This window comes from Rattus rattus, chromosome 15 (assembly GCF_011064425.1).
Source record: "Rattus rattus isolate New Zealand chromosome 15, Rrattus_CSIRO_v1, whole genome shotgun sequence".
NCBI lineage: Eukaryota > Metazoa > Chordata > Mammalia > Rodentia > Muridae > Rattus > Rattus rattus.
Window position 1 is genome coordinate 56,292,702 of NC_046168.1, and position 27,213 is coordinate 56,319,914.

The 27,213-nt window shown below is 50.8% G+C and overlaps 1 protein-coding gene across 5 annotated transcripts in view; it reads left to right on the plus strand.

The window, feature by feature from the left end:
* Ctif (cap binding complex dependent translation initiation factor) overlaps positions 1–27,213 on the plus strand; it is a 269,187-nt gene that overhangs the window by 29,800 nt on the left and 212,174 nt on the right. For 4 of the 5 annotated variants that reach the window (XM_032886116.1, XM_032886118.1, XM_032886119.1 and 1 more), the window contains exon 2: positions 26,876–27,066. In XM_032886116.1, the coding sequence (XP_032742007.1) occupies positions 26,887–27,066 (180 nt within the window). In that variant the 5' untranslated portion in view covers positions 26,876–26,886. The remainder of the gene's footprint in view (positions 1–26,875; positions 27,067–27,213) is intronic. The other variant, XM_032886117.1, reaches the window with a different exon arrangement.

Here is a 27,213-nt window from a genome sequence, read left to right on the forward strand (position 1 = left end):
GAGAATATTCAAGAAGCTTGCAATTGCTAAGTATTCTTATTCTTAGCGCGCTGAGGTGCACTGAGGTAGATGTTGTGGTGTTGAGAGTACTTTGTATTGTGAGCCACAGCCGCAAATGTGCAGAAGTAGCCTTCATGAGAGGAGAATCGTGGAGCGGAACAGAACTCAGGTCTGCTTAGGAAATGCTATGGAACCATATAATCAACCCCGTCGGAGGGAGGTCTGCAGCGCAGGTGGGAGGCCTGCAGGCCTGCATTCCCCTACAAAGACCCAGGAGGGTAGAGCCATACCAGGATGGCCAGGGCATGGTGTGACAGAGAGCTTATCAAGCTGGCGGATGAAAGCAGATGGATCTGGGATAGTGTGGCTCTAGAGCGGTGCTGGCCCGGTGAGGTCTGACACATGTCCCCATGTCAGGCCCAGAAGGTGGTGAAAGGGTATCCGTGTGGTGTCAGAGCCACATCCAGAAAGCAACGAGCTTATTACGGTCCCTAAAGATCTGTCCCAGAGGCGGCAGGGAGGACCCCATGCTGAGACGAGACCTGACCTCTATCTGCCTGATGCCTCACACATCTGGTCTTCTTCTCTCTTTTACTTTGTCTTTGTCCAGGACACTGGGGAATCAGTGTCCCTCACTCCCCAACCACTTTTCTTTCTTAGTACAAGATGTATAGTAAGATAAAATGTACAGGCCATAAACCCACGATTGTGAAGTCGCTCGATTTGCTGTGTTTGTGTGTTGTGCAGTCACTACCACCATCTCACGCCAGGACATGCCCATCGCCTCCCCCATTTCCCCTTAACCCCTCAGCCCTGGGGTTAAGCCACTAGCCAGATCTCTCTGTAGAGGTACCTGTCCTCGATTGCAAGATGTATAGTCCTTTGTGGCCGGCTTCTTTCCCTCTGCATAGCTTCTTCAGAGCTCGTCTGTCTCGTAATGTGCACACACGTCTCATTCCTTTTCATTTCTGAGTACTGTCCCCGGCCATGGTCATACCGAAATGTATTGATCCCGCTTATCAGGGAGTAGAAAATTGGAGGTGTTTCTGTATTTTTGGCTGTTATGAAAAGCAGCGCCACGAATGTTCTAGTATGTTTTGGGTCGGTATTTATTTATTGTGCTGCCGGGGTTTGGCTTGTTAGGGGTCATTAAATGGAGGAGCTTCCATGTCTAAGCGTGAGTCACTAAATGTTATCCATTCATCCGTCCATCCACTTCTCCATCCTTCTGTCTAACCCCCACCCCCACCCCCATCTTCCCATCATCCCTCTACCGAGAAAGCCAAAGATTTCCCTGACCTTGTCTTTTGATTGCTACGTATACAAACATACTGTTGACAGCTGTATGTAAATGCAGGTTTCAGCTGATTATCAAACCTGGGAGACAAATTGCCAGAAGGCCAGAGTATGAAGTTACCTGGGATGGTGAGGCACACTGGCACAGGGGACTTTTGGGTAGGTAGAGCTTTCGATACAGGTGTTAAAGCAATATCAGGCTTCCTGGCTCACCCCAGGGATAATTCTGGCCGGGCTGTGGTTTTCTGCCCATCAGAATTAAGTCACTAAGGAGGGAGGTAGAGGCTGCTGAGAAATGCTCACTCTGAAGCACTCTGACCACCATCCTTTAGCAGTCGCACCCTTGGGAACTCCATGTTCATCAGACCTGATACCAACTGCATTCTGTGTCCGGAATCAGGCCTAATGGAAAGTTAAGGTCTTGACCTTGACCTACCTTTACAGACCCTCTCCACTGTGACCTTTATGGTTCCCTGGGGCCTTCCATGCTCCCCTGGATACTCTGGCCCTGTCTGTCACAGTATGCCAGGTACCTTCTAGCATCATAGGAATTTTGTTAGGCTGTCTGTCCTTCTGTCCTCTAGTCTGGTCTCTGTGCCCACTCCCCACCTGAAGTGGGGCCAGGACTGAGCATTGGTAGAGACTAGATCCCTCAGCGGGATGAGATTCATAGGAGAGACTGGAGACTGGCCACCATCTTGAAGGTGTGACCCCAGAGCTAAGATACCCTATTATGCACATTAATATCTGGAGCCCAGTTCCTGACACAACATGGCTTTTGAGCCACTTCCCCCCCACCCCCCATGGACTAACGTGTCCTCTCCTGACGTCGCCAGACTGTGGCATTCTCTCTCCAGCACCACAAGATCTCAGACACTTGCTCTCCCAGATTTTCTTATTCCACAGTGATAGAAGGCCAGACAGCAAGAGTTGTTTTCAGAATACCAGGCCTGACTACACAGGGGTGTTTGTTTGTTTGTTGAGACCTCCCTCATCCCAGAGTGGCATGTATGACAGACACCTCTCCCTAGTCTCCCAAGGACACACTTTGCTCTTAGATTTTCAAAAATAGTTCTACTGAACTTGGGTTTGCAAGCTGGCCTCATCCTGGCCCTATGACATCACTTTGTTCCAAGAACCCCCCCCTCCCCGCTCCTTTTCTGCTGCCCATGCCTAGAGTAGAGATGAAGGTTCCCCTCTCCTATTCAACAAATGCTCTCTGGTATTCTTCTCACTGCTGGCACTGCCTTCAAGTGACACAGAATGGAGGGCAGCCAGACTAGGGTAGGGAGTGCTCTCTCTGCTGCCCCATGGCTATGAGAAGAGAGACTGTCTGAGGTGCTCTCAGGCTACAGTGGCCCCTTCCCTACTGCCTTTGCCCCCCTCCTTCCCTCCCCTCTCTCCTCTAAGTTTTTTCCAAACACTATATTTTGATCATCGTCTTTCTTCTCTTCCAGCTCCTCTAGGACCTCCCACCTCCTTACCCACTGGACTACATGTTCTTTCTCTCTCAAAACAAACAAAAATCAATCAAATGGACAAAAACAGAAAGCACACACACACACACAAAATCATGTTTGTTTTATATTGGCTAACTGCCCCCGGGCATGGGGCCTGCCCTGGTGTGTGGTTGATATCCACGGTGGTGTGACATTTCATTGGAAAAAAAATGATTTTCCCTTTCCCAACGGTTATCCATTGCAAATAGCTTCTTAGTTAGAGGTGGGACTTTGTGTCCAGTCCCCCTAGGCTTGGGTAAAGGAGGAAATATGAGAGGTGCAGCTAATACTGACGGCCTTTTGAAAATCCGGTATGGACAACTTACTACCTAGAAGCTTCCTAAAATTCCTACAAAGGAATTCAAATGGCATCCGTACGTAATGGGGGAGACAACGCCCCATCTAGACATCTTACGCCACCAAGTGAAACGTCCAGTGCCAAAAGTGAGTTACGTTTTGTTGACTTGTTGGCCAAAGGCTTTCCATGGAACCCTCCCCAAAGTTACGGGCTATTGGCAAGGCTACAACAGAAAAGGCCCGTCAGCAAGATGTACTGTGTAATGGTGGCCGAGTGTTATGGAACTAACCAACCAGTTTTTAAATTTTTGGACTGAAGGCTTACTTCATGAGATGGAACCTGTACCTCACACCGCTAAAGAGGCCAAGAACCAGAGACTAGATGGGTCGTGCTCCCTATGGTTTGTCTCCTGAAAGAGCTTGAAGGCTAGCGTGAGCATCATTATCCTCTTGCAAATGATTACTGAGTCTTCCTCCACTCCTGCACCTGGATGGTATGATTACCTTCCCAGGAGGAGTTGGGGGTGTCAGGCTCCACACAGGAAAGGTATGGCTAAGCTGATGCAAACGGAAGGCGTAAAAGTCAGTGCCGGAGGCTTTTAGGCCAAGAGAGATGGCCATAGGCCATGTGATTCAAAGCAGGACCAGCTTTGTGTCTGAGTGAGGGGCATGTGGGAGCTCTGAAGGAAGGGTAGGTCAGGTGGTGAGGAGGCCCTTTGAAAGAGAGAAGTCTGTTGTCTTCTCTTAAATACTTCCTGTCTGATTTGGTCTCTGTGGCACTATGGTGGAGAGACACAGTTAGAAAAGAAGTGGCCATACCAGAGGTCTGTGGAGGTTTGGGGGGAAAGAGTCCTGGGGTCTCAGGGTGGAGGCTTAATTAGGCAGTAGGGCTGGGAGCTCCATCAGGTGGATTGGGGCCAATGAGAAAGCAGGGGAGTCATTTACACAGAACACGCTGGGAGCCTAACCACAGGCTTCCAGGATGGAGGCACTAATGCTGTCATTATTATGTGTCTCCTGCTGTCTCTCCCACCTAGGATGCTCCTGCCTCAAGGTTGTCCCTGTGGCTCATGGGTTTCTGACTTTCATGAGGTCAATGGCCTACTCTCTGTGCATCTCAGAACAGATTGTTCTCTTAAAGGGACTCATAGGTGAAATCAACACAGCAGAGGGGTTGGGGTTGGGGTCAGGATTGGGGTTGGGGTCAGGGTTGGGGTTGGAGGTGGGGTTGGGGGGACTGGCATTAGTGTGGGGTATTCCTGAATGCTGGAGGCAGTTAGCATACCCCAGCTTGCCCAGTCTTTTAATCAACCCTGTGGGCTTGGCCTCATCTCACAGATAGAACTGAAGCAGAGAAGTCATTTGTCTGGTGTGGTGCATTCACTAAGGGGCAGAGGTTGTCTGGACCCTAACCTCGAGCTGTGGACTCTGAAGGAAAGCTGGCCGTGTGTCACTTTAGATAGGAATACATGTGGCTCTTTATCTGCCCCTTGTCCACTTTCCATGCTGGCACTGGTGTGTGTGTGGTTGGGGGTAGCAGGAAGAGAGTACGATGCTTGCAGGAGATGCTGACCCTCAAGGGACAACATGGCTCTCCCCTAAGCACCTTCGGTGGGATCCCATTGCCACCTGACCCCGAGGGACAGGGCTTGGGTAGTGACCCTGAGAGATTCTCAGGCCTCCTAAAGGGTGAGACAGAGTCCAACTGCAGGGTCAGCCCTGGTTGCTCCATTTGCACTGTGAGGTGTTCAGGTCTCTGATCTATGTGGAAATGTGCAACGGACCCAGGAGAGCGCGAGTTTGGCTTGCATTATTCTCAGGTCTCTAGACTGGCAGGGGAGGGAGCTGCACTATTTTTAGAGAGCACCATAGTAGGCTTGTAATTAACAGACAGCATGCCCTCTGCAGCACATGCCTTACTTACTCACGCTGTATTGTAATTAGTGTTTTAATCATCTTCAAACAAGGTCAGCAGGTCTGGAGGCTGGAAATACGCCTGACTCATCCCTATCTGCCCCCCACAGCCCGTCGAATGGAGGACCCGTCCATCCGGAAGCTGGGCAGTCTTGTAGACAGTGTTAATGAGGGATAGCTGAACAGTGAGAGGCTGGGTAGGCAGCATGGCTTGTCCCAGGCCTGGAGGGGCAGGAAGACATGTGATGCCTGGGTAAGCAAGTTACAGGGAGCCTGGAGATGATGTTGAGGGGTGCCGGTAAGAGGTAAACAAGGAGCACTTTGCATGCTAAATCTCCCCCCTTCCCTAATGTATTGGGAGCCCCGGCTGAAACCATATGCTTTGTAGAAAGAACTCGAGGATTTCCTAGTCTGTTGGGTCCCCCACCCCCACCCCAGAACTTTGAGGAGAAGGCACCCTTTGCCGTAGTGGATGGATTTAGAAGAAAACAGCCTTTTCCTGTGTCCCCCTACCCTAGTCAAGGTGGTTGCACAAGGACACAGGCTTAACAATATGTCCTAAGCCATACACAAGCTGCACAAATATATAGGTGGCCACACTTTGGGGATGCAAGGCTGGATTTAGGCTCTAATTGGAGAGAGTCTAAGCCAACATGTCTCTCTCACCCTGTCCTGTCCTGTCCTGTCCATACACTGTTCTCCCAGCTGCGTGTTGTTCTTCCTGTGTGGAACCAGGTACTGTTAACATTGCAGGCCAGAACACATTGCCATAGTTACCAAATACTGGTCTGGGTCCTGACCATTGCTGTCAGCCAGGGACCTCACCAAAATGTAGGTTCCCATAACTTAGGCATGTGTAGTACAATGGCTACCAAGAGTCCAGCCTATAGCTTTCCTAAGCTCACTTCCTGGCGAATGCACATTTCTGGTGTGTTTATGGGTAAGGATAGCAATACCCAGAGAGGCCAGTGACCAGCCCAGGTCTGTCCACAGTGACCCAGCACTTACTGATTTCACTGTAGGTCTCCTGTGGTACCAGGATTCTCCCCCAGATCCCTCATCTCTGACAGTCTCTGATGTGTTGTGGTAAACATTAAAAAACACCTAACTTTTTATCCCGAGGTAGCGTTGGCACCCGTGAGGCCCCATGGCACTGCAGGGTACTTTTATCTCAACAGCTCCACTCTGTCCTCAAGTACTCTCTGACCCAGGTGGTCCTCGGGCTGTTGCAGCATGGCACCTTTGCCACTCTGGTCCCTGGAGTTAGTTCTGGCACCTGAGGGACCATATGGAACTAACCATCATTTGTCTCTGGTTAGTATCTCTCCCAGAGGCTCTCTGCTAGCCTCCAACTCTCTGGTTCCAGCCATCCAGTAAAATCAAGGCTCAGGAAGTTCAGCATGGGCTGGCCTATCACGGCTCCCTACCATGGACTCTGCCCACACTCCCAACAATCGCACCCTGGTAGTTGAGGTATAAATTCCCAACTACCCAGTGAAATCAGGACTCAATGAACTGTAATTTATCAATCACATTTATACATTAAATTCTCAATCCACAATATATCCATACAATAAACTCACAGCCAATTGATAAAGATATAAACCGCCCACCTAGATAAGATAAACTGACCTATAGAAATCCATCTCTTAAGAAATAGTCATAACAACCTGTATCTATGTAGGGATGCCTGGCGAGGATCCGTTGTGTCTGCCTCCATGTTGCTTCTCCCTTGTCTGCTCCTCCCTCTCCTTCCAAAATCTTTGTTCCCGCCTCCCTTCCTTCTCGTCCAATGGCAGGCCTCGTTTTATCTTGTGTTTGCCTTCACCTGCATAATGACATCATCCTACACCGATGCTCTGTGTGATTTTGTTTGCAGATCGCACTATGTTTATGCAATCTCAATCCGTATCAACCGGACTTCTCTGAAATAACATCTACATAGGCTAAAATGCAGGGAGTGTGTGTGCATGGCCTGGGGGATTCGGGCAAGTGCTTTGGACCTGCATCACCACTGAGGAAATAAAAATAAAGCTTGACTCCATAGCTGGAGGGCACCGTGGGTCTGAAAGGCTGCGGTAGACAGAGTCCTGTTGAGGTGGAACTCACTTCCTGTGGCCATATATGGCTGTGTTCTGTAGTCCGGAGCCTGTGGAGGTAAATGGGAGACATTACCTGTGCCCAAAGTCCCAGACCCAGAGAACTTTTACAAACTAGGGCAGACCAAGCCCCTGGACAGAAAGTAAGTATTTTAGAGTGTCTACACTTGCGGAAGATTGCCTGGAAGACTCTGTGTAGAGGCTGACTGTGGCATGGAAAGGGAACACAGACACCATTTTAAAGATGGATATAAAAACTCTACCTTAAGGAAGGAGCTGGCTGGGCCCGGGCTTCACTCTGACCCTGCATCTCTGAAGTAATGCTGTCTTGCTCCTAGCCTGTCTTTGGCCTCAAGGAGTTTGCGAAGATGCTAGTGTGTGACGTTGGAAGTCATGCCAGGGACTCAGAGCTTCATGTGTGACTGAGTTGGAGCAGGGGACACAGCCTAGACATCATAGCCTCAATGGAAAGAGCTGCTGTGAGTCACATCAGTCCTCTGCCCCTTCAGACTTGGGCAGGTGCCCATTCCCCAAGCTCTCTTTGGTTGGGGAGGGGTCTATACTAACACAAAGTGTGGACAGGGGTCTGTGGGACTATTGTCCCATCCTTAGTTGGGACTGTGCCATCCTAGAGATGTGACCTCCAGGCAAGAGGGAGGCTGTGCCACAGTGCCAAGGGGCAGGATCACTTGTCTCACCTCGCAGGTGGCACCTTAGCTCACAGCGACTTGGCAGCTGGCCTGCCAAGGTTCCTAATGGCTCTGTGGTGGTCAGCGAGAATTCTTCTGCCTGCGGCTGCCCTTTAACAGGCTCACACAATTTCCTGTACTTCCCTTTCCCCTGTCACTGACACAACTCTGCACAGTTGAGTCAGAAAGTCAGTGCCCTTTGCCTTGGATCTCTACAACGTGTCAGTGGCTTCTCTGAAAAGTCAGGAGTCAGCCAACACCTGTCCCGGGGCAACTTGGAGACAGTTGGCCAGGCGTGTTCGCCCAGGTTGGGGTAGGCTGAATAGTCGTTCCACTCGGCCATGCAGAAGACAGGCTGCTCAGCCTGCTATCACTCCCGTTCCAAAGAGAAAACATGTTTTCTTCTTCCGGTGTCCTCCCAGGGTCTGCTCATCCAGAGGTGATAAGGGTGAAAAGATAGCACTGTTTCCTGCTCCAGTTCTTTGGTGACTGGCCAGCTTGCTCTAAAGCGTTCCTCTCTGCAGATTTATTTTTTATGTCCTTTTACCCTTTTATGAAAATATTTATGTAAATTGTCCCCTTTATTTTAGTTAGAGTGTTTATCCCAAGCTTAAGCCTTTCCTTTGCAGTTTAGAAAAAACAAACAAACAAACAAAATCCAAACAAACAAAATCATCTCACTCTGGCATCTGAGGCTTGGCACGAATTAACTTCAGAGTGAAGCAGGCCACTGTGGGTAGGGAAGATGGCAGGTCCAGCAGACACAACTTCATTTCCAATGTAAGAGGCAGCAGGTGGTGTGTGGCAGGGTTCAGTTTGCCCGCCTCCCTTAGCAGCCCCCAAACGCAGCCGAATGCCCTTTCGGCCCACACAGCTAGCACATGACCCGTGCTAGTTGGCTCTCTGTTACTGTAACACATGCCTGAGATAATCCATGTTTTTTTTCTTTTTCTTTTTTTTTTTTTTTAAGTTATTTGGCTGGCAGTTTTGGAGGCTTTAATCTGTAGTCGGTTGGCCCTGTTGCTTTTGAGTATCCAGTGAGGCTGCCGTGTCACGGTGGGACGTGTGAGAAAATAATTCCTGATGCAAAGAGAGAGTGAAGAGGCCAGCACCTCATATTCCCTCTCAAGTGACCCAAGGCCCTAACAGCCCCCACTATGCCCTCTCTCCTAGGTTTCCCACTATTTCCCTCAAAGCACCAACCCCGTGGCCTTTGGAGACCTTGCCAGATGTAAGTCATAGCACCACCACGTGGACGTAGATGTCTGTTAGTCTGTAGAACGGAGCAAAATCATAACCCCAAGCCACTGATGGCACAGCTTGTAACAGCGGGCCTCCCAATCCCTTCTGTGGGGTTAGGATGGGATCTGTGGTTGTTGATCAGTTTGACTTGCACCTGAGCGTGTGGTAGCAGCAGGAGCTGGGGTACTTTAGGAGGCGTGGCTTCTGGTCCTGGCCATGTCATTAATGAACGACCTGCCTTTGGCTGTCCACCTGACTTCCTAGCAAAAGAAGAGGCTGTGACCTAAATCATCCTTGGCTTGAAATAGCAGCAAATCTAAGCTTTTGCTATATATATATTTTTTTCACAAACATATTATATTTAAGACTCTTTGGCTTTTCTTTGCCATCTTTTGTTTTCAAACCTCCCTCTCTCAAGTCTTGTACCTGGATGATACTTAAAAGTGAGTCTAAAAACAGGGATGTGTCAACATGAACAACCCCCAGTTCCACATTTCACCGGAGAGCACCTCTGCAGCCCCGAGTAGCAGCTGCAAGAAGGCGTGGACGCCATTGATGGTGTTAAGCTGATAGAGTCTCTTGCCCCCTCCCACCTTCTCAGTCCTGCCTCTTAATGACTATGGAGTTTCTCTTCCAGGAGACCCAGAACCGAACAAGGCTTCCAGGATGTCGTCACCTCATCAGAGGTCTTATTACCGGCAGCTTCCTAAGCGCCATGTTCATGGCATTACGCTTTGCCCAACCTCCTGGTGGCCTTCTCATGAGGCACCCTCTGACTCTAGCTGCTTCTGGCCCTGCTCTCAGTGGGCTGGCTAATGTTAGTCAACTTAACACAAGCTAGAGTCATCAGAGAGGAGGGGCCTCAGTACAGAAAACGCCCCCCCCCCAAGGATGGAGCTGTCGGCAAGCATGTAGAGCATTTTCTTAAATAGTGATTGATACGGGAAGCCCCTCCCATTATGACTGATGCCACCCCTGGCCTGGTGGTCCTGGGTTCCATAAGCAACTGAGCAAGCCAGTAAGCAGCGCTCCTCCATGGCCTCTGCACTGGCACCTGCCTCCAGGATCCTTCTCTGTGTGAGCTCCTGCCCTGACTTATAAGGGACTGTATAAGGAGGATAAACCCTCTCCTTCCCAACTTGCTTTTGGTCACTGCGTTTCATCACACTAATCCTAACTAAGACACACCACATCCCCCTGCTCTCCCAGATCTTTGTGGTCACTGTGCTCTCCTGGGGCCTGTTCTTGGCCTGTCAATGCTTGGGACTTTGGAAGTCCTAGACCCAGCGTTTTCCTCAGCTGCCCTGTTCCTGGGCCCTGGCGCTCTCACCACCACCTCAGGACAGCTGCACCTCAGTCATACCAGAGTAGAGCTCCTAAATCCAGTGAGTGACTCCAGTCAACATTCCCTGCTGGGTGACTGATGTCACCTGTCAACTCTTAAGACCATGCTGGGGCACGCATTATGGGTTTTTTGTTTCTTGTTTTTAAATCTCCTGCAATCTAGCAACTCTTAACCACCACCCTCCTACAGCCTCCCCTGGCTTTGCTTCTCTGCCCCTTCTCTTTCCTTGGTCCCCTCCTTCTGCCTGGGTAGCTTTTAGTGCCTCTCCCTGGCCTCAGGCATTATCCTCTTTCCGAGTGGGTTGACTCCACAGTCTCCGACCAACCTTTGTTTCAGATTTAAAGCTGGAAGATGCCCTGTGAGGGAATCTCTCCATAGCCTACTATTCCTGCCCCTCTCCTAACTGGTGGAGAAAACCGGCTTGCCAAGATCAATTTGCTTTATCTCTTCCTGTTCCTGCAGTCCCTGGACTACAGTATGGCACTGTTTCTCCCACTGACGTCCTATGTGCACACCCCACCTCCTCTACTTTCCACAATGCTCTGGGGCTGCATTCTCCTGGTGAAGATGCATCTCTTTTCTTCACTCCCACCTTCCTGTGAGCCTCTCTCTATGCATTCCTATCTACATTCTCCTCTTCTCAGGCCTGCCCTAAGCCAGGGTGACCCTATCAAATCAGGTCCCCTATGCAGCCAAGGCTCAAGTAGATCTTTGGGGGACGGAGGTGAGCCGAAGGCAGCATGGTGGCTGGCATTGCATTTGTGACAAGAGTGGGGGTGAGGGGAATGGGGCTCATGCCATGTCCCCTGGGCTAGAGAGACTGAGCCCATAGATTGGAAACTCTGACCCAACTCACTTCCGTATTCCCAGCACTGCAGTGGAGTGCTTCTCTATTGGGCAGGAAGTTCACAGGTTCAAAGTCGCGTGGTCTTCTTGAAAGAGTGGAATCTCGTATCTCACCCTGCATGCTCTGCCTCACAGAGGCGACTTTCCCAACTTAAGATTGTGCCTGTTCCCTTGTGGTCGGGTCCGAGGCTCTGCCGTTTCTTCTGTGCTGCTGAGCTGCCAGCCGCGTGCCCGCTTTGTTAGAGGGGAGCGCCCCGCACTACTGGATTGTGATGCCTCTGGAAGTTCTTTGTTGCTCCGGCCCTCCTGACCCGCCTGGCTTTTGGCTGAACATAGAGTTTCTGAATCAGCATTTGGAGTTGCTGGAAGGCAGTGTTGTGGTCGGTCGACAGCCGCAGAGGTTTGGGCCCAGGCCTGCAGGTGGGAGAAGCTTGGGTCTGGCGCTCCATATTTAGCCTGGAATCTACTCTTCCTGTGATGATGTCAGAGCCTAACCAGAAATGATAGAGCTCTGGCCCCCAGCCAGGACAGCCTGCTGCATAGCCAGGGCATGAGGCCTAACTGGAGCCTACCGCCCATATCCTGTCCATCTACTGATCATGGGGTAGGAGGGAAAGGAACTGATGGCTTGGAGTTAGAACTGCAAAGGGGTCTGGGAGTATCCAGGCTTCCCTTCTTGCAGAGATGGAAACCATGGTGGCTTAAAGCTGCAGCTTGTCCGAGGTCACAGTTAACTCATAGTAGAGCCCTGAGATCTAAGTCTCTAGACACCAAGTCTCTGGCTTCCCTCGGAACCACGGTGCCAGGTATCCATGTTATCATGAGTCCAAGGCTCTTCCAGGCCTCAGCCCTAACCTAGAAGAACACCCTGGCAGCACCCACACCGGAAAAGACAGAACTCCGTCCCAGTTGTCCTGATTCCTTCCTGCACCACCTTCAGGCTGACAATGGCCAGTGCCAGTCTTTATCCTTTGCCTCCCGTGTTGAAACGTGTCTTAGTCATTTACACCACAGTGTGAGTGCCAAGCTCTTCCCGGGGGAAGCCTGGCCAGGAGCCATAGAATGAGGGCAGGCAGTTTAAAGGATGCTACTTTGCGATTGATGCCTGGTACCCATTACTTTGTTTGCTCCCCCATGTGAAGTCAGGGAGGAAGGCAGTTGGTCAGTGCTCCCTCTGGATTCAGTGCTCCCTCTGGATTCGGTGCTCCCTCTGGATTCGGTGCTCCCTCTGGATTTAGTGCTCCCTCTGGATTCGGTGCTCCCTCTGGATTCGGTGCTCCCTCTGGATTCGGTGCTCCCTCTAGATTCCCATGGTGATCCTCCCCAGTATGGGCTTTAAGAGCTACGCTCATTCTTGCCCCAGTTAGCCTAAGTGCCAGTGAACAAACTGCCATGAAGCCCTCCAGCTGCCAGGCAGCAAATTCCCTGGGATGATTTGGAAATTATTCCCGAGTTCTGTGTCCACGTGGACCAGAAGCAAGTCCTGAGCCTCACGTGAGAGCGACCAATCAGTATAGCTGAAGATCAGAAGGACCTGGGCCTGGGCCTCCTGCCCGTGTGACTGGTAGTTCTCATCACCATGACTGTTGGAGGGATGGAAGGGCTTGAGGTGCTGAGGAAGGCGATTAGCAGGTGTAGGCCGGCCTGATGAAGCCGTCAGCACACAGAGCCCAAGCCTCTGCTCACACACTTGCTTGGCTCTGGGCCCCAAGGTTAGGGAACAAAGGGCTCCCTGGGTCTACTCTTGCTCTGATGGCTTACTGCTATAGCTCAGGCAGCGGTGACCCCAGGGTTCTGAGTAGTCCTGAAGCCAATGGGGCCACAGCCCGACTGGCTGACCCCTCTGAGCCCCAGCCTAGGACCTGTCCCCCAGAGGAGTGGGCTATAGTCACAGATGACCTCCCCGAAGCTCTAAGCTCTCTCTCCCATCCTGGGAATTCTGAGTGGCCAGAGAGGCTGACGTTGTGTGTGATGGAAGCTGGAAGTTCTCAGCTCTGAAGGAGTTCTGGAGGAGGTTTCTTGCGTCGGTACGCCACGGGCAGAAGTGTACGGGAACCCATGAATAGTGAGCAGGGAGTCAGCACAGCCGCAGGAGTCCCCGGGAGACTGAAGAACAGGGCCAGTGTACAGTACACTGGGAAGGACTCGGGGGAAGCCAGGCAAAGTTACCTTGGTTCTTGGCATCACGTTTTTTGGTATTAGTATTTTCTTAACATGCTGCCAGAAGTATACTATTAACCACTCAGGCATACGTTAAAATATAGCCTAGATTTATTTCCATGTCCTGCAACTGAAGGAGGTCAAAAATAAAAATGTTTGTCCAGGTAGCGAAAGAACGTACAGTTAGGGTGATCAGCAGAGCTGAGGGGACCAAAGGTGGACTTCAGTCTCCGGTGTGCCCAGGCCTACTATAGCTAACAGCATACTCAGTTGTTTTTCTTTCTGAATATCTGATATTTAGTTAAGTACCCTATAGCAGAAGCTTCTAGAAACCACCATTTCCTACCAATCATTTGATATGGCTCAGAAGTACATATGTGTTGTGTCAAAGGCTCCCTGCTATCTTCTAACCAGATACACCTGCCCTCCCTTCCTGAACTGTGTGCTAGGCCAGAGAACCCAGGCAATCTTAGGGAGTCACCTTGTATTGCTACACACACACACCCCACATACAACACATATACAAACAGGCATCCACACATATATTCACATCCACACACATTCACACATATATACAAACTCACACCAACACACACACCACACATGAAGCTCAGTTCGAAGTCTTTAGTTTGAACAAGAAAGGCTTTTATTTTCTTGCCCAGGCCCTATAACTTCCATAGCTGAACTGCTGACCCAAGACGCCACATTTGGAGACTGTGTCCCACATTGCTACTCTTGGGAACTGTCAACTGGCCTGGCTGTAGTGGACAGAGGTTGCAGCATGGCCGTCTGCTGCAGTTATGTGGCAGGTAGCTAACCGAGTCAGGCCTGAAAATTGTGAAATGAGCCCTCTCGCATTCTGGACTATTCCTTTCTACCTGCCTCCTCCATCAGCCAGGCTCTGACCCACTCTCGTCACATAGAAATATTTCTTGGCCTGACTGGTGGAGCTGGAACCCACAGGTCCACATAGATTGCTATACTTTTGCCCATCTGAGGTGGGTTTTATCTGAGCCCCTGTATGGGCTTGTTTTCTGTGGACAGTGGAGGAGACTTCCCCTGCCCTTTGGGCCTCTTCCTCACCTGGCCAGTGGTTGGCTGAGTGAGTGATTAAGTCCTAGGCTCCAGTAGCACACCATGAGATGAGCTTAAGAACTTCGTGTGAACCCAAGAAGGACCAAGTGTGGTTAGCACCAACTCTACTTCCTAAATAAGGACATAGGACACAGGACACAGGACACCTGCCCAAAGAAGGCACTGACGTACCTGTGTATAGCTCACAAGGTTGATTTCTGGTTCGGTGCCTGTTTTGGCTACATAGGAATTATCACCATGGTCAGAATGTGCATGTGTGTGTTGTGCACAGATGGTGTTTGTTTGCTGGAGTTGCTGAAACAAAGGACAACATTCAGCTTACACAACCATCACTTATGGTTTCTTGGTGACAGAGGTCAAATGTGGGCAGAGCTGGATCCTTCTGGCCGTGTGGGTAGGAGTCCGCACCACAGTCTCCTTAGCTTCTGGTGCTTTGATGGCAAACTTGGTGTACCCTGGCTTCCTGCTTTGTTCTAAGCAGGGTCTCACTGTGTACCTCAGCCTGGCCTGGAACCCAGGATCCTCCCGCCACTGCCCGCTCGAGTCAGGGTCACAGGGACCCACCAGCCACCATGCCTGGCTGTCCTCTGCCTTCCGATGTCACCTGTCTGCCTTCCTCTGAACATGGCTTCTCTGTGTGCAGTCTGCCTCAGCGCCCCTTTTTCTTTTTTTTTTTTTTTTTTTTTTTTTTGCGGAGCTGGGGACCGAACCCAGGGCCTTGCGCTTCCCTAGGCAAGCGCTCTACCACTGAGCTAAATCCCAACCCAAACTTTCTTTTTTTTTTTTTTTTTTTTTTTTTTTGTCCCTTTTATAAGGACAACTTTCATAGGAAGACTGAGGGCAGAACTTACAGAGGGCCACACAGGAATCTCTGGTTATACCATTCGGGACTTAGCCAAGTGTCCCAGACCTCTAGACAGGACTTGGTGCCATGTTCTTGACCCTTTAGCTTCTCCTTGCCACTCTGAAGGACAGAGCCATGTCTCCATTCCCCGGGGTAGCCTGGGGTCTAGACGCTACCCAGCAGACCATGACGCAGTGACGTGTTTACAGGCAGGGCCAGAGCCAAGGACTCCTTTGAGTTTTAACAGCGCAGTGTCTCCAAGTCTAGTCATAACTTGTCACTGCACCCCAGGCAGTGGAACACTTTCCTGGCCGTCCACCCTCTCCCCTAGATGGTGCCAGACAAGGAGGACAAGTCTACCCTTCTCTTTTTACACAGTAACTGATTCTCTCCTTTCCACTGAGCTTCCTGACCAGTCCAAGTGGCTTCCTGTGGCATCAATCCCAGGGCAGCTTGTCCCATATCAATGACATTTCCTACACAGGCACATCCTTGGGGAGAGGGTGAATCTTGCTGAAATCGGAGAGTCACTTCCTCACTCCTGGCCAGCAGATAGTGCTCCTACAGGCGCTGGTCTCAATGCTGGGCAGATGTGTTCTGGTTGGGAGGAGACCATCCTTCAGGTTCTAGCCCTGCCTGTAGGAGAGTCAACTTATTAAACTAAGATCTACCCCCGACACTAGTGCTTCAGGCCCTGTCAAGGGTGGCAGGGGGTGGGGGGTTGGAGGAGCGGTGAGGGGGTGTATAGCTGCAGTTCCAGGCTACCAAGCAAGGGACAAAGTGGAGAACGCACGGTGCTCTGGGTCCCTCGCTTCTGGTTAGAATAGTCACATTTTGGAGCAATTCTGTATGGGTTTCTGTTCCGACTCAGCCTCTTATGAACCAAGTGGTCTTCGGCCGATCTCTACCTGCCTCAGTTACCTCGTTTGCACAGTGGGGACAAAAGTGGTTTCTGTGTTATGGTGCTTGCCTTGCACATGATGATTGTCACAGAGGGTCTGGCCTAAGGCAAACGCTCTGTAAATTGCTGTTTATTACGTTCCACGTTGCAGGAGCATTTATGAGTTTATTTGAAGTTTACAGTCTTATAGAGGAGAAATAGCTTGGAAACCAGCAGTCTTTTGACGGACACAATATTGAGGACTTGCTTTCAGAGGCTGGCTGTGTGGGTGGGCGTTCTAGAGGCACCAGGAGGGTGCTGGCTCTCAGCCTAGAGGCCAGTTTAGGGATCCAGGATTCAAGGTTCCTGCCGTATCATCTCTTCAGGGCTCAGAGAATTCAGGAAGCGTCATGGCATCACTGGGGATGGATTGGGCGTGGGATGCCCCCAGTTGTCCAGCAGGTCTGGATGTTGTATAAGATACATAAAAGCTACCCAGAAGAGAGGCTGGCCTCCGGCTGAGCTGTCTGAGCTGCTTCTCCAGGGTTGTGACTCCAGGTCTCTCTCTCTCTCTGCCCATTAGCAACCTGCCCACTGCTACAATGGAGAAAGAGCATCAGTTCCCTGCTGGCTGGTTCCCGTTTTCTGGAAACCCAGCAGCGCACTCCCAGAGATGAACTATATATCTGCGAGCTCAGTTCTGGCTCCCAGTGGCCAAGGGGAGGAATATGTTAGCTTCTGGTTTCTCTAGAGCCAGCTAGCTGCAAAGCCCACTCAGCAGTGCTGAGCTGGGGGGCATGAAGGAGAATTTGTGGGGGACACCCCTGGATATTCTTTCAGATACCCGGAAGTAGCAAGCATCCTGTCCCAGGACAGAACTTGAGCGGACTGCCTTCCATGGTAGCTTTCTTCTGACCAAGCCAGCCCAGTGCCTCCGAGTGACAGCTCTTCCAGTCACCCTGTGAAGAAAAAAAAAAAAAGCCATCTACTTTCTTCTCTGGGCAATGATTTTTCTGTGTATTTCTGTATAGACTGGTGGGGGAGGGGGTGTCACATTCGACTTGTTCTAGATTTATTTCCAAGTTCTTAGGGACACTCTCATTTTTTAATTCATAGGTGACCCCCTTTTTTAACTCTCTCGCTGGAGGCTGTCATGCTTGGACACCTGGAGATCCAGGCATACAACATGTAGTTGAGGGGAGCCCTGTGGTGATCTGTGAGAGATGGGGAGGTAACAAAGGGGTCCTGGGTCTAAGGAAGCTGTAGGTTGACTGTGGTCTGAATGGACCAGTGCTCCTTCACACCAGCCGACCGTTAAAGTATGGAAAGGGGGGGCCAGAGCTGACTGACTGGCTTCAGAGTGACTTCTGAAAAGCCACAAATCTGGACATTTGCACGAGATCTTTTGACTTGCAAATATTCAAATACTTTTAAAGCACTCAGCCAGATAAAACACATCACAGTCCATGAGTGGCTTAGAGCTGCAGACGACTCTATTTTGCGACTGTGCCTGTGTCCAGGATGAATTTGTCATCTGAGGGGTGGTACGCGTGCAGTGGTTTAAGTGAGGATGTTCCCCATAGCCTCCAGCATATGAAACCTTGGCCCCCGACTGGAAGAGCTGTTTGGGAAGGCTGAGGGAGTGTGGGATCGGAGGAGGGTTTTGAGAGAGAAAAAGACAAACAACAAAAAAACAAAACAACAAAACCTCACAATTCCTGGTTCGCTCACTTTGCGTCCTGCTTCAGTTCCCCACGTGAGCTCTCCTCTTTGTCCAGTATCTCCAACTGCCATGCCTGACACTTGCTCATCACGATGATGAGTTCTTTTCCCTCTGGAACAACCAGCCCCAATGAGCCCTTCCTTCTAGAAGCTGCTATGGTCAAGGTGTTTATCACAGCAATAGAAAACAAAACAAACCATTGTGTACCTGTGCAGAGACCAGCGGGCCCAGTGAACCCCTGAAAAGCTGGTTCAAGAGCGACCGTGAGCCGAGGGTCCAGCTTGAGGAGACGGAAATGGGCACTGTTCTTGGCTCTGCCTTCAGTATGGTCTCTAAATGCCGAAGACCAGCAGGCCCTCCTATGTGTTATAGCCCCACTGAGACCCAGGGGTTCCACCACGGCTCCTACTGGGCTGTGGTTCAAGACGATGTTGCAGAGACAAAGAAAGTTGGCTGGGGGCTTTGGTTACCCCAGGAGGGACACTGGAGAGGGAGTGTTACTTGAGGAGGGCCTGGGTGTTGGGGCTACTACACTCAGAGCTTTCAGGCCTTAACCTGAAGTGCCCTGCTGGGTTCACAGCAGGACACATTTGGTCTCCCTTCCCCTTCCTAACACAGCTCTTGGGTAGTCCTTTTTCTTAGAGAGTAAACCCAGAGGCTTTTGAAGAGAGCCAGTGGTGGGTCCTAGCCATCTATCTGGAGCACAGGGAGTAAAGAGACTGGGTCCTCTTGAGTCTCCGCAGCATGGCAGGACTGAGGGCACCCCAGATTTGTAACCCAGGAGAGGCTCAGACTTAAGGCTCAGTCAGGGCATGGGGAACTTAAGATTGTGAGACCTTAAGGAGCGCTCGCTGGCAGCAGTAGCCAAGGAGAGCTTCAGGGAGGAGGTGTTCCTGGAAACATTCCCCAGACGCAAGGGTGTGTAGTTCAAAGAGGCAGAGGCAAGAGAAAGTGCAGAAGCCGAGTGAGGGAGAGCAGAGATGGCCGCAAGGTCCAGGGATAAACGAGGGCTTGCTGGGTGTGCTGAGCCCTTCTCCCCGTGCACCATTGTGCTTCATGCTTGCAGTTCCCTATGAGGTATGTGTTCATCAGCGTGGTTTACAGTGTGGCTGGCTGGGGAGAGCCCAGAGTTATGTGTGCAGTAGTCATTGAGCTAGCCAGTGGTACTATCAGAACCCATACCCTTCATATTTTCCCATCTTGAGAGCAGAGGCAGTGAGGAAACTGACTCCAACCAAGTATGTGGTTCACTTGACTGGCTAGTGACCCTACGCAGCCTTGGTCAGTTGTACCTCACCTCCATGTCCACCAGCACATGTAGGGCACAGTGCTAACAAGTGTCCGGGACTCCTTAGTTGTAGTAGATTGTCCTAAGGAAGCTCTGGAAGTCAAGCTGTGGATTGGTGGGGAGATATTGGGGAAGAGGATCCCAGCATCCTGTGTTTGACATAATAGGAGCTGGAGGGGACTGGGGAGAACTGGGTCTCACTGGCCGTGGGCAGGAGAGCTAAGAAAGCTGGTCCGGAAGCCCACGCTAGGGCATGTGGGAGGCCTGAACTTGGGATGGAGACAGGTATAAAATACAGCATCACCTCAAAGGTCTTGCTGTCTTGTCAAGGCAAGATAAAGGCCCATAAATATTTCAAGAAGAGCCCAGGGCGGAGTAACAGGATCGGGGAGGATAAGAAGGTGTCAGAGGCACCGTGTGCTTTGAGCCAAGGGAGGTGGTCAATGTCAGAGGCAAGTGGAGGCCCCTGTGGTCCTTGAGAATTTGAAGGGAAGGCAGACCTATATGGATAGTAGGGATATTCAGAAATGATACGGGGACTGTACCTCCAGAGCCTGCCAGAGTGCAGTCTCCTGCCTCAGTTGTCCTGGATCCAGCTGTTGCTCTGATGTCTCTCTTGAGAAACATCAAACACAAAGGCCCGGACTGGAATGCCATGACGGATCACCTAACACCTCTCTCCTAGCTCCTCACTACCTAGACCTTCCAGGACTGATGGCAGCGGCACAGACCAGCTACCCTCAGAGGCTACAGCACAGTCCCTGTGTTTGGCCCTGTGCCCTGCCTTCTCATGGGAACCAGCCCTGCTCCTAGTCACCCTGAAGCTGCTCTCAGGATGGACCAGGAAGCAAGAGGGATTCTGTCCAGAGTTGGCTCACAGAGTAGGGCTACATGTAGGATGACTTAGAGTAATCTCCTATTGAATGTTCCCCATCCTCTCATTCCCACTCGGTGCTAATGATGGTACCCCAGATCTACACTTGGGCGGTCACAAAGGCTGGACATCACCAGGAGAGGGGAGCTGATTCAGATGGGGGAATTGTGAGTGTCTAGGCTGACTATAGCGAGAGGCATCTGTGCATCCTCCAGCAAGTGGTTATACCTGAAGGTTTTGATCCCTTTGTCCACACAGGGTGAGGCTGCATTCTCACAGTGCCACTGGAGCCATGCAGCCCAGACTTTAGGGACAAGCACAGTGTGGAGGTAGTACCAAGGATCCCCTAGGAGATAGTCAACTCAGTCCATTGAGGTCCTATTCTCTGCAAGCTTTCTCTGCACACCGCATGAACCATAAGAGGAGAGCTCACATCTTGTGACTGCCTAGCCAAAAGGTCAAGATGAAGCCTCCAGCCATTCAACTATGCCAGGGGTGGGGCAGGATATCTGAATAGGTAGAGTAAGAGGTCAGATCCTCTGATCTTGGGTAGTCTAAGGGCAGTCCTCTGCCACCAGCAGCAGTCACTCCTGAGAGCTGACTAGAAACACAGACTCCCAGAAGACATGTTGTTGCATGCCTATAATATTCAGAAATGATACAGGGACTGTACCTCCAGAGCCTGGCAGAGTGCAGTCCCCTGCCCCAGTTGTCCTGGATCCAGCTGTTGCTCTGATGTCTCTCTTGAGAAACATCAAACACAAAGGCCCGGACTTGTGTTTGGGAGACAGAGGCAAGAGGATCAGGAGTTCAAGACCAACCTGGGGTACGTAAGGTAGTGAGTCTGTTTAGTGTTTGCACTTTAGCTCTACTGAGTCAGGGTCTTATAACAAGATGGTGGGGACGCTGAGCCCATTGAGTTTGGCAGGGGGAGCACCATGCTTGTCTGCTAGGCTTCTTCTCTTTTGGTCCTGCCCACCCCCCAGAAATGCATCACCATGGGCAAGTGAAACAAAAGTTCTAGAGGCAGAAATACTGCTTCAAGCAGCCGGTGCATGCAAATGCTCCACGTTCTTTAATTCTGCAATTGTGACACCAGGCATTCCTTTATAACAGACCAGCATTCTGAATAACACCCTGTCCAATGTTAGGGTACCAAAGGGTTAAAGTGGGGTTGATAAAGCTGGGGAAGGGGTCCCCATTCAGAGGATGATAGATGTCCTACCTCCTGCTGCAGTAAATGTCACTGGTTTTGAAGTCCCACCTCCACTGCTGTGTTTCTGAACTCTCCCACTTCTCAGGGGCTGGGAACCTGAAGTTTCTGTTCACACGGGCCTCCCGTGAACCATCCTGTGTGTCTCTGGCATACATGACTATATTGAGTCGTCAGGCCAGCACTGAGTGTAGCAACCAGACAATAGGGATCAAGAATTGATTGCCTGGGAAATTGTATTTTCTACAGAGTTATCCGTGAGGGGTTAGAGAACAGACCAGATGAGATGGCCTGGCAGGGAAAAGGTTCCCATGGCTTCCCCTGGGCAACTATGGGCATCTTCCCTCCCAGGCAGCTCAGCCTTTCTCTTCCCACAGGCGTTCCATATATCACACTGGCCTAGGTCTGCCTGGCAAGCCACAAAGGAGAACTATCATCCCAACTGTATTCTGGGTGAAGCTATTCTAGCTGGCTCTGTGTGGTAGGGGATCTTGGGAACTGGCATGTAATGACAACAGCCAGCACTTGTCGGTAGGGGACCCAAGGGCATGGTGCTCTGTATTACCAGGTCTCCTAGGAAGTGGTATGGGCAAAGTTGGGGCAAAGTCTTGGGTAGATGTGATGATTGTTAGTAACAAAAATAGATCAGTGAGTCCATGCTGGATCTCCAGCCTTCAAAACTCAATTATTACCCTGATGCAGAGTTAACATCCTTCTGGGATCAAGCACAGAACCAGAGAACACCAACTTCTGAGTCCTGGAGCATCAAACAACCCCTCTCCTTTCACTTCTAGGGTCCCTTGCAGCTTCCCTGGCTTCCCTTGCAGCTTGCCTGGAATCCAAGGGGGAGCTAAGTTATTTGTTGCTCAAGCCAACAACTGAACCAGGAAAGTAGACTTTGAGATCGTCATAGCTTCTTGTGGGAGGTCCAACTCTACTGGGTGGGTTAGATGCTGAAGGGGTTAGGGAATGAGCTTGAGGAAGTTAGGGGGCTAAAATGATGGATTCCCGGGGCTGGAATGACAGGTTTCCTGGCAATCAAGCCTCCTGACCTGCAGGTCACCTAGCTCATCCCTGAGGAGGGAGGGGTGGGGAGAATGCATCTAATGCCCTCTGTTCTTAAAAGGATTGGCTAAATTTACAGCACCTAATGCCTTTTGTCTCTGAGCAGGTGGTGGGTGGAAGGATAATGAAGGGTGGAGACTCTGTCTTATTGTTTCTAGGCCCACAGGGTAGATGTGCATGTTAACTTTTTCTCTAGGCCCATAGCAGGAGGGAGGGTACCGTGAGCCTCTGGGCTCAGAGCCTGGTAGAACCAGAGGGAGGAGGAAAGATGGGTACCTCAACAGAAACCCTTATGCTTTGTGCTGGCTTTCTATGGAAGCTGCAGACAACATTTGGGCAAAACAAGAGGTTGGATTGTGAGGGTCTGAAGGAGGGGACAGCAGTGTAGGGAAGGTATCTTTACATTCGGGAATGGGTGTTTTAAATTTCTAATCTTAAGTAGTCATGCCGTACATAGCTGCAGCATGAGTAAGGCTTGGCTGGAATGTGGTCTCAGCACACAGCCAGGGCTGTCTCTTCTCCCAGACAGACATAGGTGTGCCCTTCACTCTCTCTGGGAATTGCAAGAGCCCCAACCCCTATTTCATGCTGTGTCTGCTTTGGCCCCATCCTTGCCTGCAGCCTTAGGGTGTCCCCCTCCCTTTTGGTGCCTTTACAGCAAAATGCAGCTTCAGAGCTTTTCTCTTTCTGGCTTTTTGGGCCTCCTCATCCATCACCTGGCAGGGAATAGGGGCAGGACAAAGTCCCAGGGACTCACTGCAAAGACCAGCTCCCGGGACAGTCATCTCTTCATGTCCAGTGCCTGAGTGACTGAGTTGGGTGTCCTTGGTCCTTTTCCATGCCCTCTTCTCTCCCTCTTTCCTTCTTGCCTGGTCCTGTCCCTCTTGTTCACTTTGACTTTCTGTGAAGACCAGAACCTTCCTCCTCTGTGGCTCTCAGCTCAGCCTGTTACCCAGCTACATAAGGTGTTCCCATTTCTCCTCAGTGTGACTTAGAAGCTGAACTAGGAGAGAAAGCAATGGAGGGTAGCACTTACTGGGGTGGGAGCATCCTTCTTGCCCTGTAGATGTGGGGGGTTGGGGGGGAGACCTGCAGGTACATGCCCCGAAGGATTGAACACAGCAGAGTAAACATTTTTGCACACCCATGTTCATAAAAGATTCCCCACGGCCGGATGTGAGGACAACCCACATGCCAATTAGTGGAAGAGTGGACGGCCAGAGTAAATACACATGAAAAGTTATCATAATACAGTATCTCATCAGCCATACACGTGCACGAGGTCCTGCCATGTAGTAGCATGATCGAACCCTGAATGCACTGTGAAATAAAGCAATTGCAGAAACATCGTATGACTCCACATAAGCAAAGTGCCAAGAATAAGTAAGTCACCTGGGATAGTAATAAGAATAAGTAAGATAGAATAAGTAAGGACCTGGGGTATGGAGTATTAGTGTGTAGTGGATGAAGGACTTCAGTTTGGGATAATGAAAAGTTTCAGAAACGGAAGTGGGTAGTAGTCATATAACACTGCGGCCATCTTTAAAGCTATTGAGTTGTATATTTGAAAAAATATTCACGTGTATTCTAAACATAATGGACACATGGTTGGTGGACACGGTATAGGAGATTGCAGCCTGAGTACAGGGAGAAAAAGACCTGCCTGGCACCTGCTTGGGATTTTGTTGCTTTGAGAGTGAGTTTCCCAGGAGTGACTTCGGTAGAAGACAAGGATGCAAGGGAGGGCTACCACAGCTCTGCTCACTACTGAGGCCCAATCTGCTCGGGCTCACTGAATGATCACAAAGCTGCCACCATGATACTCTCATCAGAGACCCAAAGGTGGAACTCCATTCTTGTATAGGATGTCCCTGTGAGTGCTGGACCCTTCCACTTCCAGGTCATGGGGCTCAGGACTCAAGGTGGGTCCTGCAGTTGTCTACTGTCTGAACAGCCCCGAGTGGGTGGCACCTGATGTCAGGTGCTGTCAGCTGTGCTGGAAGCAGATTGGCCACCAGCAACTGGAATCGTAGGGGCCAGAAAGGAGCCTGTGGATAAATAGGTGTCCAAGAATTGACAGATAGATAGACAGATAGACAGATAGATAGATAGATAGATAGATAGATAGATAGATAGATAGATGGATGCCTATGGAATCGTCCTTTTTCCCCCCTCTAAGTACTAAAATATCACAGGATCCAATCGAACCATGATTCTTTTCCTTACCTCAGTGAGCCAGGGTGGGATTATTGCCATGTTTCATTTCCTCACAGCATGAATGCCCATGAGACTCATGTGCCTAGAGAGCCCAGTAGAGGGGGCCACAGGCTGCCACAGCAGGCCAGCCCTACTCTCCATTCCGGGGACTCCATGTCAAGTTCATGCAAAGGCCCAGTTTTGGATGTGCCTAGAAGCTCTGGGTAAGATCTGAGGTCTTCGAAGAATGGTGGACACAGCATTAGGTACGGACTGTGTCAGCAGGTGTCTCCTCTGTTGTCCCCTCCAGCTCAGGCCTTCTGCACAAGGCCAGGCCCTGAGCTTGAGCACAGTGCCCTTCGAGGCTGTACCCAGGCAAGGGGTAAAAAGCACATTTACATATCCCATTCCTAGAATTCACTGCTCAGTGGAAGGAAGGGTAGGGGGATAGAAAACTGAGGTGTGTCCTGAGGACCCACACAAGCTACCTTCAAGTAAGTAGAAGCGGGAGGGGTCAGGTTATGGGGCTATAGACACGGCCACACCAATCCATGTGAATATGGGTACATTATACGTGGCCTCTCTGAGACCGTCTTTTCTAAGTAGTCCGATTATGCAAATTTCATAAATATTAGGAAGATGACATGTATGGGGGGTGGTGTCAATGCTGAGGAAGCTGCCACCTCAGCATGTGACACAAGTGCAGTAACCACTCACATCTCTTATTAGAAATGTCAGAGTCATGTCTGAAGCCATGACTGGGTGATCCCTTTGCCTGCTAGACTGCCATTAAGCTGGAAATTGGAGAGACCCCAGCTGGTGTCTAGGTCTCTGCTATAGAATTCCATAAGTGGAAGAGGGACTAAGTTTGGAAAGGATGGGTTGAAAGAGGGCCATCAGCAGGCAACACCACCCCCACCCCCTATCCCTACCTAACCCCCTGCCCCTCCCTCCACCACCACCATCTTCCTACTGCTGTGTGGAGAATTATAGCACCCTTTCCATCTTGTGTCTTCTGTTATCCCACGGTTCTGTAAGTCAGGAGCCTGCCACCCAGCAGGTCTCGCTCTCCGACTCCGGTCACACTCACGGTCTCAGCGCTTCCGTACCACAACTGAGCACTCCACTGATTCTCAGTTATTAGCAAACACTGGTGACCTAGGGGAGACCTTGGGGATGTCGGCGTCGACACTGAATGCTCGGGCCTCCCCTCTCTTACCCAGAGCATCTTCACGTGGCCTGTGAGGTGTCTGTATCCGCTCTTCAAACCTGCTTTGTCATTTTTGCAAAGGGATGGTCTGGAGAAAGTCCAGGTTGTTGTGTTGATGACATGTGCTGGTTTCTCGAGTTGCATGGGACTCTCCTTGGAGGTCACAGGTCCGCAGGTGATAAAAGAGATATAAGACGAGCTTTGACATCCTTTGCCACCAGGCCTCGAGTTCCCTGTCCATGCAAGGAAGGGGTGGGGACCCTGGTAGGGAGGAGGGGTCTGGCTTTTCAGATATGGATAAGGTGTGACTATTGGGGACAAAGGATGGCATCGGGCAGTGGTGGGTTTGTGCTCCTATAGATGAGGGTGGCAATTCTGTTGGAAGACTCTAGAGCTTATCCCAGGTACATACAATGGGTCATGTCTGTCAGGCTGAATTCAAGAGTAGGCCAGAGGGCTACTGGGATGCTCACCATCTTCTGGAGAGCAGAACGTGTGGCCCAGCCACAAGCACATAGGTAACCTGCCAGGTTTTAGCATTCTGTCAGTAAAAGGCACTCCCGTTTCTGTAGGCAAATGTGGCATGTGTTGAGGTTATAGAACTCTACTGATAACCTGAGGCCCACAGACCACAGCTATACATGCAACGGTCTAGTGGCCAGAGGGGAAGAGTCTCTATAGGAGGCATCTCTTAAAGGGATGGTCCCTCTTGTGGGGGTTTTTATCTGGGGTGTCTATTTTGCTCTGTGTGGATTTAAAGTCAGGAATTTAAGTCAAGCTTGACAGACAGTAGGGCTTGGGTGCCGGTCTAGATTTACCATGCGCTCTCCCAGGCAGTGACCGCTAACCCAGGCACCACGCAAGTCAGCATGCTAGACAATTAGATAAGCTACCCATGCCTCCTCTGGCCTCACTTTCCCTCTCATCATCGTGGGGACCCGGCATATTCTTGATGCTAAAGATTGGCCAATATCCCGCTAACGTTTCTGGAAATTGGGAGACCAAATTGCTTCTAAGAGTGAAGAGTATTTCTCAGGTGGGGCATCATCCTGGCCTCCAGCAGCATCTCACGGAGGCTGTCTGTCTGTCCTCTTCCCCAGCAGCTGGAGGAATGGAGAACTCCTCAGCAGCATCGGCTTCCTCTGAGGCGGGAAGCAGCCGCTCCCAGGAGATCGAGGAGCTGGAGCGCTTCATTGACAGCTACGTGCTGGAGTACCAGGTGCAGGGGCTGCTGACGGACAAGACAGAGGGTGACGGCGAGAGCCAGAGGACACAGTCCCATATCTCCCAGGTGAACAGTGACCCAAGCCCAAGGGCGTAGCAAACGCAAAGGCGCGATACGAGGGACCTTGATTCTGACTATGTGTTACCATTTCTCCTCACGCTGCTGAGGTATGGTGATCTCACCTGACACAGCATCCAGAATCCTGGAGGAGAG